At 46.6% G+C, this 16,695-nt stretch overlaps 1 protein-coding gene across 1 annotated transcript in view; it reads left to right on the top strand.

The window, feature by feature from the left end:
* PAPPA (pappalysin 1) overlaps window positions 1-15,605 on the top strand; it is a 236,708-nt gene extending 221,103 nt beyond the window's left edge. The window contains 1 exon segment of the mRNA XM_038553223.1: window positions 9,743-15,605. Coding sequence (XP_038409151.1) covers window positions 9,743-9,850 — 108 coding nt within the window. The 3' untranslated portion in view covers window positions 9,851-15,605.
* The last annotated feature ends 1,090 nt before the right edge of the window (window positions 15,606-16,695 follow it).

A 16,695-nucleotide genomic window follows, 5' to 3' on the forward strand; every position in this document is an offset into this window, starting at 1 on the left:
TTCTGGAGGAGAAAGGCATCTCAAATTAAACTTGTACTTCTACCATTTCAATCCCCCAGTTTAACTTCTGAGTAAAGTCCGGCTTCTCGGATGCTTTAACGCTCTCTCCCTGTGTACACCCGGCTGTACTGCCTGCAGTAGACGGCCTTATAGAGCCAGCAGGTGGAGAAATAGAGGATAGAGAAATAGAGACACCCCTAAGGGAGTCGCCACAGCGGTCAGACATCCTGCCAGATGCTTGTCCCCTGTCTCTTTCTTTAAGCCCCATGTTCCCCTCTTACAGGTCACTGTCATCCCAGTTGCACAGGTGAGCCAGTTTGGGCTCAGAGCACTTGCAGGACTTGCTTGAGTTCACTTGGCCACAAGTGCTAAGGCCCGAGTTTGAACCCAGTCCTGACTCAGGAGCCCAGCTCTTCCCTGTGTGTGGGGCTGAGTCCTCAGGGTGCGTGGGCATGACCCTCCCCGTTCTGGTTGGAGACAATTCGCAGTGAACCCCGCCTGCCAGGGAACCTTGGCCGTCGGACCCCTCCCCTTGGCAAAGGTGAAAGCAGCTTTTCCCGGCAGCAAAGACAGGGTGGAGAGTCGTTGAGGCTCCCAGCCTTGCCAGCCATCCCTGACGTCCCAGACAGCAGTTTCCTCTGAGTGGAAAAAAGTCCTGGTTTCTGTCTCCAGCTTCCACAGCAGGAAGCCTCTTATAGCAGGAGAGGGGCCAGAGGCTGGCTTCCTTCCTCTCACTCCCTGCCCCTTACCACTGGGCCCATTTAGTTCCCACCTAAACTCTTGGCCCCGGGCACCCATCGTGGGAGGTCCCTGCCCACGAGCACACAGCCCGGCACTCAGAAGGTCACTGACAGGCCGGATCGGCTTCATGGCCTTCCTACGTGACAGTGATTTCATCCGTGGAGCCCATCCTGTGAGCCTGGCCGTGGTTTGGGGTCTCTGTGCATGTCGTCTCACTTAGAGACTCGGGTAAAACCTGGCAAGGTGGACTGAGCTGAGGCTCAGAGAGGTGAAGTCACTCGTACAAGGTGGCAGAGCTGTGGGGAGGACTTAGGATTTTGTGGCTCCAAATAGCAGTCGCTACCATCGCTTGAGGGCTGCCGATGGGCCCAGCCTGGTGGTAACGGGGCACGAGTCTGCTGTCTGCTCTTCTCATCACACGGTCGTCCCGTCCCGGGTGCTGTCTTGTTATCCTCACCGTCCAGACCCCGCAGCTGAGGCCGGGGGGCCGGGCGGAGCCGGGCTCCTCCACCACGAGGGCTGGAGCTGAGCGGCAGACCGCGAGTCTAGGCCGCGAGGTGCTGCTTCGGAGCCCTGCCCCGAACATCCCGCTGTAACGGGCTTGCGTCTCGCCCTTCCCTTGGTGGGTGGGCGTCTTCCTTCCTGGTGCTCCTGGACAGCAGGCCCGGGCGTGAGCGCACGGCCTCTTCTCGCAGACATCCTTCTAGCCAACTCTCTAACTTAACCTCTTCCCAGTCTCCAAGGCCTAGGGCCTCCTGGTCATTTGGCCCAGAATGATGTCTGTCTGCTGCCTTCATCCTTCCTCCCCGTGTTCGTCTGTCCAGACACCAGCTGTTCCCCACATCTGCCTTGTGGGGTGACCCGGGCCCGGCTGGCAGACAAGAGCAAGACAGTGCAGGAAACTCCGTCTGACGGGGTGACCGGTTTCCCATCCAGACACCTGTCTGTAGTGCGGGGCAGACAGGAAAGGGCAGGACTCAGCCTCTCAGCATGTCCGTTTATTATTTTCCTGTTGGAGCCTTGAGGAGTCTCGAATACAGAGCAGATTTCCAGAATGGTTGCTTCAATAATCCACCCTCATAACAACAACAGAGAAATTCATTTATAATTGGAATCATTCTAGTAGCCATGTGTTGGAGGTTTGAGGGAAGACGGGGAAACAGCCTTAACTTATTCAGCGTAGCAAGGTTTCGTGAGGCGTGGTGGCCTGGAACACTAGTTATGATCGTGTTTTAGACAGCTGCTAAGAGACTGGTTCTGGAGGATGTCTGGGAAGTTGGGGTGTAGTCCCAGTTCTGTGACTTAGTTCTGTGACCCTGGGCAGGCCAGGCTCACCTTCGGGTTTTATCTCTTGACATTTGGATTATATTCATGTCTAAAGATTCTCCACATGGCTTCCTGAGGGAATTGGCCATTGGCAGGAACCTGAAGGCTATTTGGAGCAGAGACCAGTCGGCTAAGAAGAAATTAATCCCAGAAACATGTCTCAGCACAGGATGGCATGCCTAACTGATGACATTCAGTATAGAGTTGTTCTGTTTATTTGCTAAATCGAAGTAAAAGCGTGGTTTCTTGTGAAAGGACGTTGTACCCAGGCGTAGCCCATTGGTCTAAGGAGTCTAGTGATTCTATAGGATGTAGGAAGATAAAAATCAGTAGATGGACAGCAGCCTGCTTAGCTGAGTGGTCCATGCTAAAAGGTTTGGTATTGGGCTGCAGAGTTGGTGATGTGCCTCAGTGGCTCTTAAAATCTCAATTCAGCAATCAGAGTGGTCCTCCGAAATAAGTCTTGGGGTATCACACCTCTGCAAAGCCCGTCAAGTGTCTCCCCATTTTACGCAGAGTAAAAACCAGTCCTCCCAATGACCTATCAGGCCCTTGGTTGTCTGCCTACCCCCAACACTTCTCTGACCTCACCCCTATTATCAGTACCTTCCCTCACTTGACTCCAGCCCTCTGGACTGTCCAGCTGGGTGTCCTCCTACCTTTGACAGACGTTGTCTCTGGCTCCTCCTTTAGCTGACAACATTCTTCCCCATTAATCCACATGACTCACTGTGTTACCTCCTCCAAGTCTTTGCCCAAGTGTCAAGTTCTCAATGAGCCCCATCCTGACCACCCACCTTACGTTACCCCTGGCACTCACGCACCCATTTGCTTTGGCCTCCACTCTTCTTTCTTTCTTTTATAACCCTTATCACTTTGGCACATCCTAGAAAATATATTTATCATCTCATTATCCCTCCCCTCTTGCTGATCAAATGAAAATTTTGTGAGGTCAAGGATGTGCATCTGTTTGTTCAATGAGGTATCCCTAGTTGCACTATACCCTGCTGGTGAGCACCCGCTATGTGACGGACACTGTTGTAGGCCCCAAGCACGATGGACCTGGTCCTGACCATGCTGAGTTCATGTCTGGTGGACTAATGGCCATGTGTTTAGAGTATATTAAGACAGATAGAGCAAGTGAGGAGAGTCAACAAAGCTTCCTGGAGAAGGAAACACCAAAGGTGAACATGAAAGGCATAGTAGGTCATAGCCAGGTAAAAGGAGTCCGTGGGGGAGGGAAGACCAGGGATTAAGATGCGAGAGAAAAGAGAGTTTCTGGCAGAGGGCACAGTCTGTGCAAAGGCCCAGACAGAAAGAGGCATGCTAAGGAAACCCCAATTCCCTGAGTGTGGCTAGAGCACAGGATGAGAGGGGATGTTAGTAGTAAGAGGTAAGAAAATGAACCTTAAGCAGGCTTTTTAAACCAAGCCAGAGAACCTGAACTTTATCCACAGAGTGTAGGAGTATTTCAGTGATTCTAAGCACTGAACTAGTATAGAGGATCCTAGAAGGCTTCCTGGAAGAGGGGCTAGACATGTTTACCTTGGAAGATTAGTAAAAGACAACAGGAAGATGACTAAACAGACTACACTAATTCCTCCTTGTCCCAAAAATCACTGGCTTCTGGAATGTTATGATTTTTCCTATTGGGGGTGTAGCATTGACTTTTTCATGTGGATGAATAAGACACTCATTTTCGTTTGATCCTGCGAAGGGGTCAGACCCTCCTATCCCCCCAAATTACCATCCTCATAACCACTGTCAACATCACCATGACCACCATCAATACCAGCATCACTGTCACCACCACCATCGGCAGCAGCAGCAGCATTCACTGAGCACATAGTATAAGCAATAGACGATGCTGAGGGCTTCCCTCGAATTTTATACTTTCTGTAAAATATTTCCAGAGGGCAGGACTGTCATTACCCTCATTTTACAAACAGAGAAACTGAAGCCGCCAAAATGAAAATAACTTGCCTAACAGCATACACGGAGCCCCTGACAGCGCAAGGAATCCAACCCAAATCTCATTCCTTTCTCTCCACCGTCCCCTCCCTTATCCACATGACCACTGTATCCACATTGAAACAAGCCTCTCTATTCATGGACTCCTCCATGCCCCGTGCCAGGCGTGTGTCTCCCCTACCTCCGAGGAGCTTACAGCGAGTCCTTGTACTTGACATCACACCTTGGTCCACTTGATCTCATTAAATCTTTCCATCAACACGATGACGTCCCTGGCACTCAGGTGGTGAACCGACTTGTGCCCAAGCTCCCGCAGTGGGTGGGGGGATAGTCAAGGCTTTCTGCCGTTCAGGGTAGGCCGCCCCTTGCTCCCCATGCCGCATACTCTCTGCTGTGGCCTCCCTGTTGAGTCTGAGTCAGAATCCTGGCCCTGCCTGTCTCCCAGCATCAGGGGAGACCCGCAGCCAGGGCCTTGCGGTGCATTTGCCTGGGCTGCATTCCTGAGCCTCTCACACATACGGATGGAGCTGTTCTCCCGGGCAGCTCACAGAGGAGAAGCCCCTGAGCCTGGGCACCATCTCCAGCCCAGAGGAAAAAAGGAGAGAATCCTGGCCTTTAGTCATTGACCTGGGCTTGTTCACAGAATCCTAGAGTGGGTGGCCAAGCCATTTATGGGATAGCCTCACCACACGGTGCTGGGAATCCCAAATGTAAACTGGCCACCACAGCGTTTGTGCTGCGGGTGGTAGGTTTCCTTGGGAGGCCATCGGGGGGAGAAGGTGGAACGCTGCTTGGGGAGTCAGGGAATCTGGGAATCGGGCTCAGAGCTAACTTTACCAGGATGTGGCCCTTTTTTCTGTGCCTCACTTTCTCCCTCTGTCAAAAGGGGACTCTGACTCCTGCTGCGCCTGCCTCCTTGGGGGTCGGTGTCGAGGAGAAGGTTACACATGGGGCTGCAGATCCCAGGCCACCTGCCAGCCAAGTGACTCACCTCTGGGCATTGTAGTTCCCTCTAAGAAGTAAAATGGGGCTAGTAAGAATAGCCACCTTATTAGGGGTGCTGGGAAGAGTGAGTGAGATAATGCGCACGGGGTTCACTCAGCCAGGCACGTGATAAAGGGATAAAAGGCTATTGGCTGTAAAAAGACAAAGCAACATCCTGTCCAGGCTGTGGAGGAGGAGCCTTCTTACTCTCACTTGCTGAAAAGCTCTCTGAGTTCTTGGAGTGGACTTTTGAATCCTGTCATCTCATTACTAAGGGGTAGTGAGGTCCGGGGCAAGTTTGCTGTGCTCTAAACTTTCTGAAACCTCTGTCTTCTCATCCACAAGATGGGTCGCTAACCACGCTAGCCTCATGGCGTTGTGCAGACTGGACTAGCCAGCAGGTGGGAGTCCTCTGGCACACGGAAGGCCCTCCGGAAGTGCTAGTGTGGGCGTTGAGTGTTGGTCACTGCTGTGGACCTGCCCCTAGTTCAGACCCAGGGAAGGGGGTGGAGCTGCCAGCCGCTACCCTTCTGTTCCCACTCATAGGCCCTTGATCAGGGAGGAAGCTTGTGAGAAGAGGAGACCCCGGGGCAGGCTCTGAACAGGCAGTTCACTGAGCTGCAAGAGGCAGGCAGGTGGAGGAGACAGGCTGCTGAACGTCGCCTCTGCACTAGGACCTCTGTAAGCTCATTTGGAGACGCTATTTCACTGACTCCTCAGCAGAATCCGGTGAGATCTTTCAGAGGACTCTGATTTTACAGATGAGGAGACAAAGTCCCTAGGGTGCCAAGGGCTTACAGAAAGTCAAGCAGCGCCTATGTAGAGCCCACACCCAAACCCAGGCTCGTCTGCCTCCTAGACTCCTAACAAGGGCTCAATACCAGCATACACGGAAGATAAGAAGGCTCCAGATCTGCCTCCTGAGACCAAGCCTTCCAGACTTTGTTATGTTCTGACTGTGGTTCCTTCTCTCGGTTTTCAGACATGTTTCTTTGAGAAAAGGTCAGAGCTGCCTGGATTGACCTGGGGAGGAACGAGAATGGCCATACCATGCCCACTTAGCCAGGGTGGCCAGGCCGGCCAGAGAAGCTAACTGGGGCAGAGCCCTGGCAACAGATGGTTGTGGAGAAGCTGAAGGAACTGGGGATAGCAGAAAGGGCAGCATTTGTGAGAGAAAGTCTAAATTTCTATATTCTGACCAGGACTTTTGCCTTCTACTCTTCTCAGACTGAGGAAGGTTTTCAGACAGATGGGAAGGTAGAGACCATTAACATTGAATCTTAGTGTACAGATTAGGGCAAGGGAAGGCCAGAGAAGGCGGGCAACCTGCACCTGTCACAGTGAGTGAGTGAAAGAGCAGAGGCTCCCCGCCTTGGATTCTGGGTATATATGCATGCATTCCTTTGTTCCTCCATTCATGGGCCCATTGAGTGCCTGTTATGGGATATATAAAGACTCTGGTCAATGAAAGACAGGCTCCCTGCTCAGAGAGGGGTGACATACAGAGCATTTTGGTACACGGAGGGCTTACGTAGGATGCTGTGATGTGGAACGTAGGTGATAATGCCATCTTTGTTCAGACCAATGAGGGAGGGGTGGTGACACCTGAGATGGGACCTCAAGAGAGGAAGGAAAGCTGGTCAGGACACAGTAGTGAGGGCAGATGAGTGTTAATGGCTAGAGATTTGCTCAGATGGTGGTTCTTTGTATAGGCGGTTCAACAGTGTTGTGCCAGGCAACAGAGGAAAAGCCAGACTCACAGAGGGGTGTTCATGTGCAAGAAAGCAACATTAATGATCCACACAACCTCCCGAAGGTGTGTTCTATCACAGAAAGCCTTAACATTCAGGAATTCCAGGTGATCTACCAAGATAACCTAATTATGTTTCCTTTTATAAGCTATACAACAGTGATCTCCTATTTTCCTGTCACTTTTTCAATAAAATATTGATTATAGATGAAAAAATAAGTAAGAAAACCCATGGGATATTTGAGAGAACAAGAAGGAAATAAGCCACAGAGAGTGAGGAGGAGAAGGGGACCAGGAGAGGCCCGAGAAGTATGTGTGAGCAAATCATGCAAGGCCTTGATCTCATGCTGAGGACTTGGGGTCTTGTTCTAAAAGACCTGTTCCAGTTTTGCCCATGTGAGGTGCAGCAGGAAGCATGGGAGCTAAATCAGAAGTGAAATTATCCCTCATGGGTCAGAGCCAGAATTTGTGCACAGGACATTAGAGGTAACTGGATCATTCTAATGTTAGAACATGGGCAAGGGCAGGAGAAGAGAACAGATAAAGGGAAGGGAGGTGGAAAGGGGGACAATGGGCAGCAAAGGTGTCACAGATGGCGAAATGTGAGCTGGTGGGAAATATGACTCGGCACATATGTATTCAGCATCAAGCATCTCCTGAGTGTCAGGCCATGTGCTGGGGCTTCTGGATGCTTATTCTCATGTGATCTTCACAACCGCATGCAATACAGTGTTTTCAAAAATCAGCCTTTTGTAGATGTAGAAACTAAGCATCAGGACAGTGAAGGGACTTTCCGGAAATTGCTCAGTGACTAGGAGTCAAGCAAGGATGCCAGTCCAGGCTTCCTGGCCCCCGTGATCATACTCTCCCTACTTGACCTCAGTTATTAGACTTGGACTTGGCTCTGTCATCAGTGTCCCCACTTGGACTGGAGGATGTCCTCTATGTCTCTTCCAAGTCTAACATTCTCTGCTTCTCTTAGAGATAAAGAGGTTGTGGAAGACTTCTCTAGATTAGAAGGCACAGTCTCTGCAAAGGCATGATGACCAGGAGGTAGAGGTCCTGAACAGGGCACGGCCAGCTGCTGGGTGCAGAAAGACAGGCACTGCGTGGAAGGAGCATCAGTGAGAAAGCTTACATTCTTGGGAATGCTCTAGGAGTTGAAAAGAAACAGAGATGTGCTAGTCATGAGTACAATGAAAGGGTCAGTAAGAGATGGAGAAATGAACAGAGACATTCATTCATTCAGTGGCTCAGGCTCAGAAAACAAAACTGACATGGTTCCTGCCTCACTGAGGGAGAGAGATGAGGAGATACCTATCCTTTGATTGGTCGGTCTGTGCACTGAGCACATGCCAAGAACTGGGTGTTACATGCTTTTGGTCAGTTCCCTTATCCTCCATCACAACCTCAGGAGGTGTAGGCTTTCGTTATTCCCATTTAATGACTGAATTAACTGAGGCTCAGAGAAATTGTCACACGCTCAAGATCACGTAAGTGGCTCCAATCTTCCATTTCAAATCATTGCAAAATTGCAAGATGGAGAGAGGTTGTGAGGGAGGGAGCGAGGGAGGGGAGGCAGGCAGGCCAAGAGGCAGCAAGAAGAGTTAGATACAGAGAATGAGTCCACAGGCTAGGAGGAGGACAAAGATGTTCTCTGAGACCGTGTGAGCACTTGGAGACCCTGCCTAGGCAGGAGGCGAATGAGGTCATTAAATCCATCTGCGCAGATGGGGGACCCTCTGGGAAAAGTTATATGCAAATATCATGATGCAATGAGGTGAAATCTGAAATCCGCTTGCGTTAGCCCAGGCTGGGGCTCAAGCAGGGACTGCACTGTGCTCTTTGGAAAGATCATCTGCTGCATCGAGAAGACATTCGCTCTTTCTCTCAGTTTCTAGAAAGGAGAGCCAGCTCAAGGTCACAGAGCATGTGAAGGAATGGACTGGGAACCAAAACTCAGGCTTTTCCTTTTTTTTTTTTTTCTTTGAGAGAGAGAGAGAGAGAGGCAGGCAGGCAGAAGGAGAGGGAGAATTTCAAACTCCATGCTCAGGGCAGAGCCCTACATGAGGCTCGATCCCAAGACCACGATCTGAGTGGAAATCATGAGTGGGATGCTCGGCCAACTGAGTCACCCAGGTGCTCCTCCCATTTAAAAAAAAAATGTTTAATCTCTTTTCATTTTTTTCCCCCAGCTTTCATAATATATGTGGATAACAGATCATGTTGTACCCTTCTTACCTTTTTCCGAGAGCCTTCAACCGAGCCTTATGCAAAATCTCTATGTGAAATGTCCCCCACTGAGATCGCAGGCCCCCTGGAAAGCGGTCTGAGCTTGCTGAGACATGCACTAGTTGTTTTCATCCTTGCCTCCCCAAGTCAAAATTCCTAGCGTGTGTCTTTCTTAGAAGGCGCTTTCATATACTTAATTTCACTTGGCCACCACAGCAGCCCTGTAAGTTAGGTATTCCGTCATGCAAGTCTTATCAACCAGCTTTGGGACAGTACCTTCCAGTTTTTCACCCATGATTTCATTCAGCCCTTAGAATTCCCAGTGCGAGGTGGGGCTGATGATGCCAGTTCTACATCCAGGAACCTGAGGCTTGGAGAGAAATAGCTTATCCTACCTTAATGACCACGTCTGCCACTCATTACTTTGGGCAAATGGCTGTCCCTTTCAGAGAGCCTGTTTCCCCGCCTGTAAAAGGGTGGTGGTTTTAGCACCTATCTTAAAGCGTTGCCTAACCCTTCATAAATGCCCTCACAAATGAAAGCTGCTATTGTAATGACTTTGGTAAAAGTTATGACAGGGCTGGCAAGCAGCAGAGCTATGACTTGAACTTGAATCTGCTACCTGACACCACCCCCGCGCCCCCAACCCCGTCATTCCCCTTCTGCTCTGCACTACTTGTCTGAAAATTACTGTATCAGACCCAACCACCTGGCTCACATCTCTCTTTCTCTCTACAGGTCACCCCCTTCCCTATGTCCTGTGACCTACAAGGTGACTGTGCTTGTCGGGACCCCCAGGCCCAAGAACACAGCCGGAAAGACCTCCGGGGATACAGCCATGGCTAAGGAAGGACAAGGAGTTGACAAAGAATTCCCAGCGCCAGGACCCGCATCCCTTTGGTATTGATTTCACAGTCAGCTGCTCAACGGAATGGCCTCCCCACACCAGGGATCCTTAGCACCCAACCGGTCTGCCTTTAATTTCACCCAGGAAGGACTCATAGTAGGGGCGCATGAACCAAGTTTCGCCATGTTGGATGATGGATTGGAATCCCATCCCAAAGTCTTAGGTGGATTGCACATATAAGTGTGCAGTCCCAGAGCCTAAAAGTCTCATCAATTGTCACACAACCACAGCGAGAAACATGTTCTATATTTAGGAGTGTGCACATATGTGGTTAGTACACATGCATGCATACGCACCCCCAACAAACGTCTATCTGCACGAGGGCAGTTTGGGAGACTGAGCAGAGAGAGACTGGAACACACTCAGTCTTTCCTTCCCCAAGCTCCTAGACAGTACTGTCCTTGGGAGAAAGAGAGTCACAGAAACTGCCAAGACCAAGTGTTGAGATGTCAAGATAGCTTGCACTCTAAGGCTTGGAACATGTAGGGCATGCCCAGTTGTGCAGCCCTTTGGGATTAGAAGTGAAATGGTCTCTGATCACCTACCTTCTAGGGAAGTAGAACCCAGGACGAGGTAAAGAATCCAAGGTATGAAAAGCCCCCAAATTCTTCTGTTGCCATGGGGGAATCTTACCCCAACTCCAGGGTTTGAGGCCAAGCTGGAAATGGCATAGGGTTGCAGTGTCAAGGTATTATAACAGCCCCCTGCTTGAGGCCATACTATCCCTCCAGAACCCACCCATTCCCCAAATCTTGCCTTGGGACCACATTCGCTGCTACTTTTCCTGCTGCTCTATCCTATACATTGAGTACCCCCAAGATAGTAGGACTAGGTTAGGAAAAACCCCACACAACCAAACAGTCTGCCTTAAAAGTGACCCACATTTTCCCACGGCTCCTCATGTCTTAGCTCTTCTGTAAGAGAAAAATCCTCATTGGCCCACATGGTGAGAAGTTACATCCCCCATGGGTGGGCTTCTCATCCTGGAAGGGAGTAGAGGGACTGGAGATGCTGAAACCCTCATGGAGGGTCCAGGATGTCTGAGCCAGTGTTAGATTTTAGAATCAAGGGGACCAGTATTAAATGTCTGTGATGTTGGGGCCATCCAGAGACTGCTGGGATAGTGGGGACTCTTGAGTTAATTTTCCTTATCCAAGCTTTCCTGGCCCTCCAGGCTAGATCAGGTTTTGGTGCTGAGGACTTTGCTGTTGCCCTGAGCAGCTATAATCCTAGAACAGAGAATCATCTTGGGTTTGGTGCGTCTAAACTGTTCTCGAGGGTCATCAGAGGGAAGCCAAAGAGTTCACAGCCTCAGTCCCCAACCACCCAACATGGGCATCATGTTTTCCACAGTCTTCCAGCTACCAGGACTCCCATCCACCTGCAGTTAGTCAACCCTTCCCTCTTTCCCATGTTTAGCCTCCAAAAGTTGAGAGGAAGGTAGTCCCACGTGGAAGTGGGGCTTCCCACTCCCACGTGGAAACCCCTACCTCATTGGGGTCCTCTTTGCCTGTTTTCCACCCGTTACTTGTCCACTGCTTTTGAAATAATATGAGAAGAAATTAATACAGAATGAGGTAGAGAGAATGGTCAAGCTGGACGTAATTCCTAAGACCTGGAACTGAGAAAGTGAGGCAATGGGAGGGTATCGCATAAAGATTGCTGTAAATCACATCATCTCAAATCTAGTGAAAACAACCAACAAAAACAAAATCTAGCATTGGAATGGGAAACCCCAGGCATATGTGCTGACCCTCCTCATTCCTGCACCCGAGATAGGCATTGTTATTCAATCATTGTCCTTGGTCCTATGGGGACCAAAAATAACTTCAGGAAGCTTCTTCCTGTATTACTCCCAACTGCAATTACCTGCCGACCAAGAACACTTGAGACGCCAACATACCAAGGTGCTTTTCGCACAGGTGCCCATAAATTAGGATGCAGTGCTTAGATTTGTGTGGCTCGTACCATGTTCCAAACCCTGAGACTGGGTTCCAGATTGGAGAGGTTGCCACCACGGTTAAGGACAGGCTCACATCCTTTACAGTTCCTTCTTTTACAAACTCCTGTCTCACATATATTCAGAGCGTTTTCTAGAGTTACCAGGGCCAGTCCTTACCAAAATTATCATAAACATGGAAGCACAGATCCCATTTTGTACTCCTTCCAGTACCTTTGGATGCTGGCCGATGTTAAAGCCCCTCTCTCGCCCTAGTGGAGTTATCAACATGTGTGGTTAACTGACAAGATATGAACTAAGAAAGGTAACTGAGTGGGCCTCCCAGTTGCTTTATCACACCTATAAGTAGTGTGGAAGGTCTTGGAGACCCGAAGACGCCATCACTAATGGTGGGGTTGCAGGAACCACAAGAAAACCTCTCCAGCTTCCCTTCAGGACCCCCGTCCTCTTTCTTCCTTCACTCTCACCCTGTCTGTGCCCACACTCTCCAGCTGAGCAAAGCTTCCTAGAGGCTGACTTCCATCTTCAGACTCACAGATTGAGTCAAGCAAGGAGCCACCCAGTCTCCTCCTTACCGTCATTCAAACCTGTTACTCATAAATTCCTATTTGCCAATAATGTTAGGCAAGACAGGCTACTTGACGGATGGCCAGCCTCATGCCCACATGGAAGGCCCTTCTCAAAACTTAGTGAAAGAGACTCCGTTCTATTCATGCAATGCACTGATCTCGGCCTTCATTTTCCTTCTGGGAATAGACTCATTGTCTTATCCCTTCGATGATCTCCTGTTTAGGATAATGGAGTACTCACAGGGAGGCAGATCTGAAGCACTGTTGTCTATCGATCAGCAGCTCAGGGGGCCCTAAAACAGTTGGGGGTTCTGGGTCTGAAGAAGTATTAGCCTGTTGGCAGCAAGAAAGAAAAGATGAGGAAGACGGTTCTCCAAACCCTGTTGCGGGGAGCCTTTCCAAGCCACAACCCTAACTGCATGCCCAGAGGACTCGTATTACCCCCATATTCTGTGCCAACCACCTCTTAAGGGAAGACAGTCCTTGGGAAGTCTGTTTTGGTGGCTGAATTAGGATGGTAAGAAAGGGAGCGATCTATGGTCGTAAATAGTAGGGCTTTGAAGATGGAGGGTATCGGCTGCTACTCCTGGCTGCAGCATGTTGAGTTACTGCCTAGACAGTTCTCTTGGTCTTTTTCCCACCTTGGCCCATGCTTAAATGCTATTTGTTGAAAATAATTCTTTGAGACAGATTTCAGCTACCTCCCTTCCAGGTTCAATTTAACTTGGTTGTAACTGTCAATTTGTTATAGGTCTTACCTGTGTTTTAAAAAGAAAAAAAAAGAAAAAAACAGGAAGGAGGAAAGGAAGAAAGGAAACCATAAATTCAAGTTAACAGTTTTGAGGTTTTTGTGTTTTGTGTGTTTTATTATTATTATTTTTTTTTCTGGAACTACTTCAAGTGGGAAAATGAAAAGAATAAATTGATGGTATCGAAGCTGTACAGATAGAGATTGATAGAAGACAAAGATATGAAAAGGAAATAAAAATGCATGATTAAAAATAAGAATTTAAAAACCCCCTATTTTTGTGCTTCCTAAAGGGAACTGTTTATTCTGCAGGCTGCGTAGATAGACACAAGCATAAAAATTTCCCTAGCAGGAGACATAAAGCGGGATTTTATAATGCTTTTATTTTCTGTACATTGTGGTAGATCCAGGCAAATAAGGCATCTTCCCCCTTGGATATGTAGTTGTTGTTGTTGGGGGAGCATTTTGTCTATATGTTTGGTGGCAATCAGTGGTAGTAGGGAGTGGGGAGGGCTTGAAATTGGTTTTGCCTAATATTAAGGGGACATAGTGTGTTGTGCTTTTCACGTTATAAAATGTTTGTATTTACCAGTAGAGCACTGGGCTTTATAAAGACTGCACTTAGAATCACACTGCACGGTCCACTTTCCTAAAAAGCTGCTACATGACCAGACAGGTAACTTCCATGGTTTTTGAGAAACAAAACAAAAATAAACCAAGCAAACAGCAAACATAAAAACTAAAGAACAAATGAATAAAAGCCTATTCTTTGAACTTACTCAAGTTTTGCCAAATTCCTACCATTTGTTTGATCTTTAAGAGAATTCTTTGACAGCCAAGAGAGGAGTTATGTCTCTAGAGAAAGAACCTGGAGTTCTTAACTCCGGGCTGCAGGTTTGCTCAGTGATCTTGAACAAGTCATCAAATAGCTTCTCCATTTGCCTCAGTTTCTCCAGCTGCAAAATGGGGATAATATTACTTACCTACCTCACAGTGGGATGGCAGGGGATGGTGTGAGGCCCTGAGGTTTTAAAGGGGCTGTGGCAATCTGTGAGAGACACACAAAGTCCATGGGTTACTTTTCAAGAATGCACAGGCCCATTGGTCACTTAAGAAAGACAGGGAGTGCTCATCTGATATTTCAAGGAATAAAGCTGGAGCTCCTAGATTTCATAGTCCACCTTAAGAGAGAGGCTTGTAGTTGGGGATATTTCACTCATAGGTAAATTGGATCCCTCCCCCCCATTCTGGCCTTTACCAGTTCTAGAATTTGATTAAAAGCCAATTACATCTTACAGTGTAAAAGTCAGTTTACTGTGGTCTAGTCAAGACTTATGGGCCATTTCCAACCTCACAAGAGGAAGGGAGTCATTAAAATCCCTTCTTCTTCTTCTCAGACTTAAAATTCCACATCGAGTGTTCCATTTAAAGAAGATACGGCATTCTGAGTGCAAACAACTCGGGGCTTCTTAAACTACTACACCAGCAGTCAGTGAGGAGAATTTTGAACAATTATTACGTTGCTTTCTTGGGTCTCTATAATCAATAACCTGTCCGCAGATATCTATCTATATAAAGATATTATATATAAATATAAATTTACATATATATGCACATGTATATATAGTTGTACATATATGTGTGTATATATATACTTAAATGTAATATTTACAAAATAAAACTGTGATCTCGTCTAGAGAAAATGTATTCATATTACAAACTGCTCTTCCATATTTATGTATCATATTATACCTTTTTATTATTGTTATAATTATTATGGGTATTTCTAATTATGATGATGTTGAAATCTGTTTGGCACCTTCTGGAAACTACCAAATAATGACTCTCCATTGAAGTGCTTAAAATCTGTTCTCATGAGAATTCTACTGGCCTACTACTATTAAAAAAAAAAAAAAAAAAAAAAGAAAAAAGAAAAAAGAAAAAAAGAAAAAAAAAAGAAAAAAAAAAGCCTAAACACCAAAAACAAAACACAATTCCAATCCTTTTTCTGTACCTCACGCGCATAAATTTGCTGCTCCTATTTTGGGTTTTATTTTTTCCTGTTTATGTGTTTTTATGGATCTAAGTTAAGTCTTTCAGCAATATATAAAATTGTAAATAGTAAACTTTATTTATTAAGAATGTCATCTTTTTTAATTTATATTTACACAATTGTTCATCTAATTTATTTTTTCTATACGGTTTTAAATACTCAGACATATTTTGCTGTTTGTGATATTTTTATCCTGTTCTCGTGGATTTGTTTTTCCATACTGTTTTCTCTGGTCTCAATTACAGGTTGGATCTCACAAAAGAAAAAAATATGATGTCAAAGACAGAAATATTTTGCCACTGTTGATTACTATACCTTAAAATTCTATATTATGAAAATATATAATAGCTTGTATGCTTCAATACGTAGCAGTGTGGTTTCTGTCTGTTGTGGAAGTCTAAAGGACTCTCATATGTGCACACTCATATGGACGAGATCCCCAGAGCCTCAGATGGGAAGATTATTGGTAGCATGAGGTCGAATTCAACATACACCCAATCTTCTACATAAATAATTCCTGAAAAATACCTATATTTTGCATATGCAAAAACTGAAAACCATTCTTACATGTTTGTTAAAAAAAAAAAAAGCTCAGTTTTCATGAAACTGTCAGCTATATCTAGCCTTTTGGATGCTATCTTCAACAATCAACTTCCAGCATATTCTTTTTTTTTTTTTTCTTTATGATTGAATGCTTAGTCATCCAGTCATCAACCTGCTGCTGAGGCTGAAATTTTGCTGTATTTGGTTTGCCTACTGGATCTCATTTTTCATCGTATCACCACTTAGTAGCCATGTGATCTTTGGAAAGTCATTTAAGATTTAGTTTTCTCATCTGTAAAATGGAAATAATAAAAAGGCCCACTTCAAGATGTTGTTGATAGAATTAAATAGGATAAATATGTAATGTTTTTAGAACTGCAGCAGACACAGATCACATATTAACTCTTGTTATGACTATTATGAGCAGGGGAAAACTACTCATAAGACATGAATTTTTCTCATATCCACTTATTTTTTTAAGAGAATAAAGCCAAGATGCACCAAAGCATTCAAGTACTTGCACAGACACTGCCACGGAGTCAAGTCGCTGGCACCATACACTGAACTCTTGCCTGGCAGTACCACAATGACACAGGTCAAAATCTGTATTTGCTAGAACTTAACAACTTTGAGTCTGCACAAAAGGGGATTTTTGGGGACATAAAGGTGAATTATATTAAAGGGTACAGGTAGGCAAGTCAAGAACCACCCATAGTAGATTTCTGGTCTCTATACAAACAGAATCCACTGAGAGACATGAGGGAAGCCACCAAAGAATGGAATAAAAGTCATTGCTAAATTATGCCAGATAAATAGTTATTCCCAAAGAAAAATAATGATCAAAGAGGATATTTACTTAGTTCTTTTCAATTCACTGTGAAGACTGAAACAAGATTTAAATAATAGTTTCA

Source organism: Canis lupus, chromosome 11, assembly GCF_011100685.1.
Source record: "Canis lupus familiaris isolate Mischka breed German Shepherd chromosome 11, alternate assembly UU_Cfam_GSD_1.0, whole genome shotgun sequence".
Classification (NCBI taxonomy): domain Eukaryota; kingdom Metazoa; phylum Chordata; class Mammalia; order Carnivora; family Canidae; genus Canis; species Canis lupus.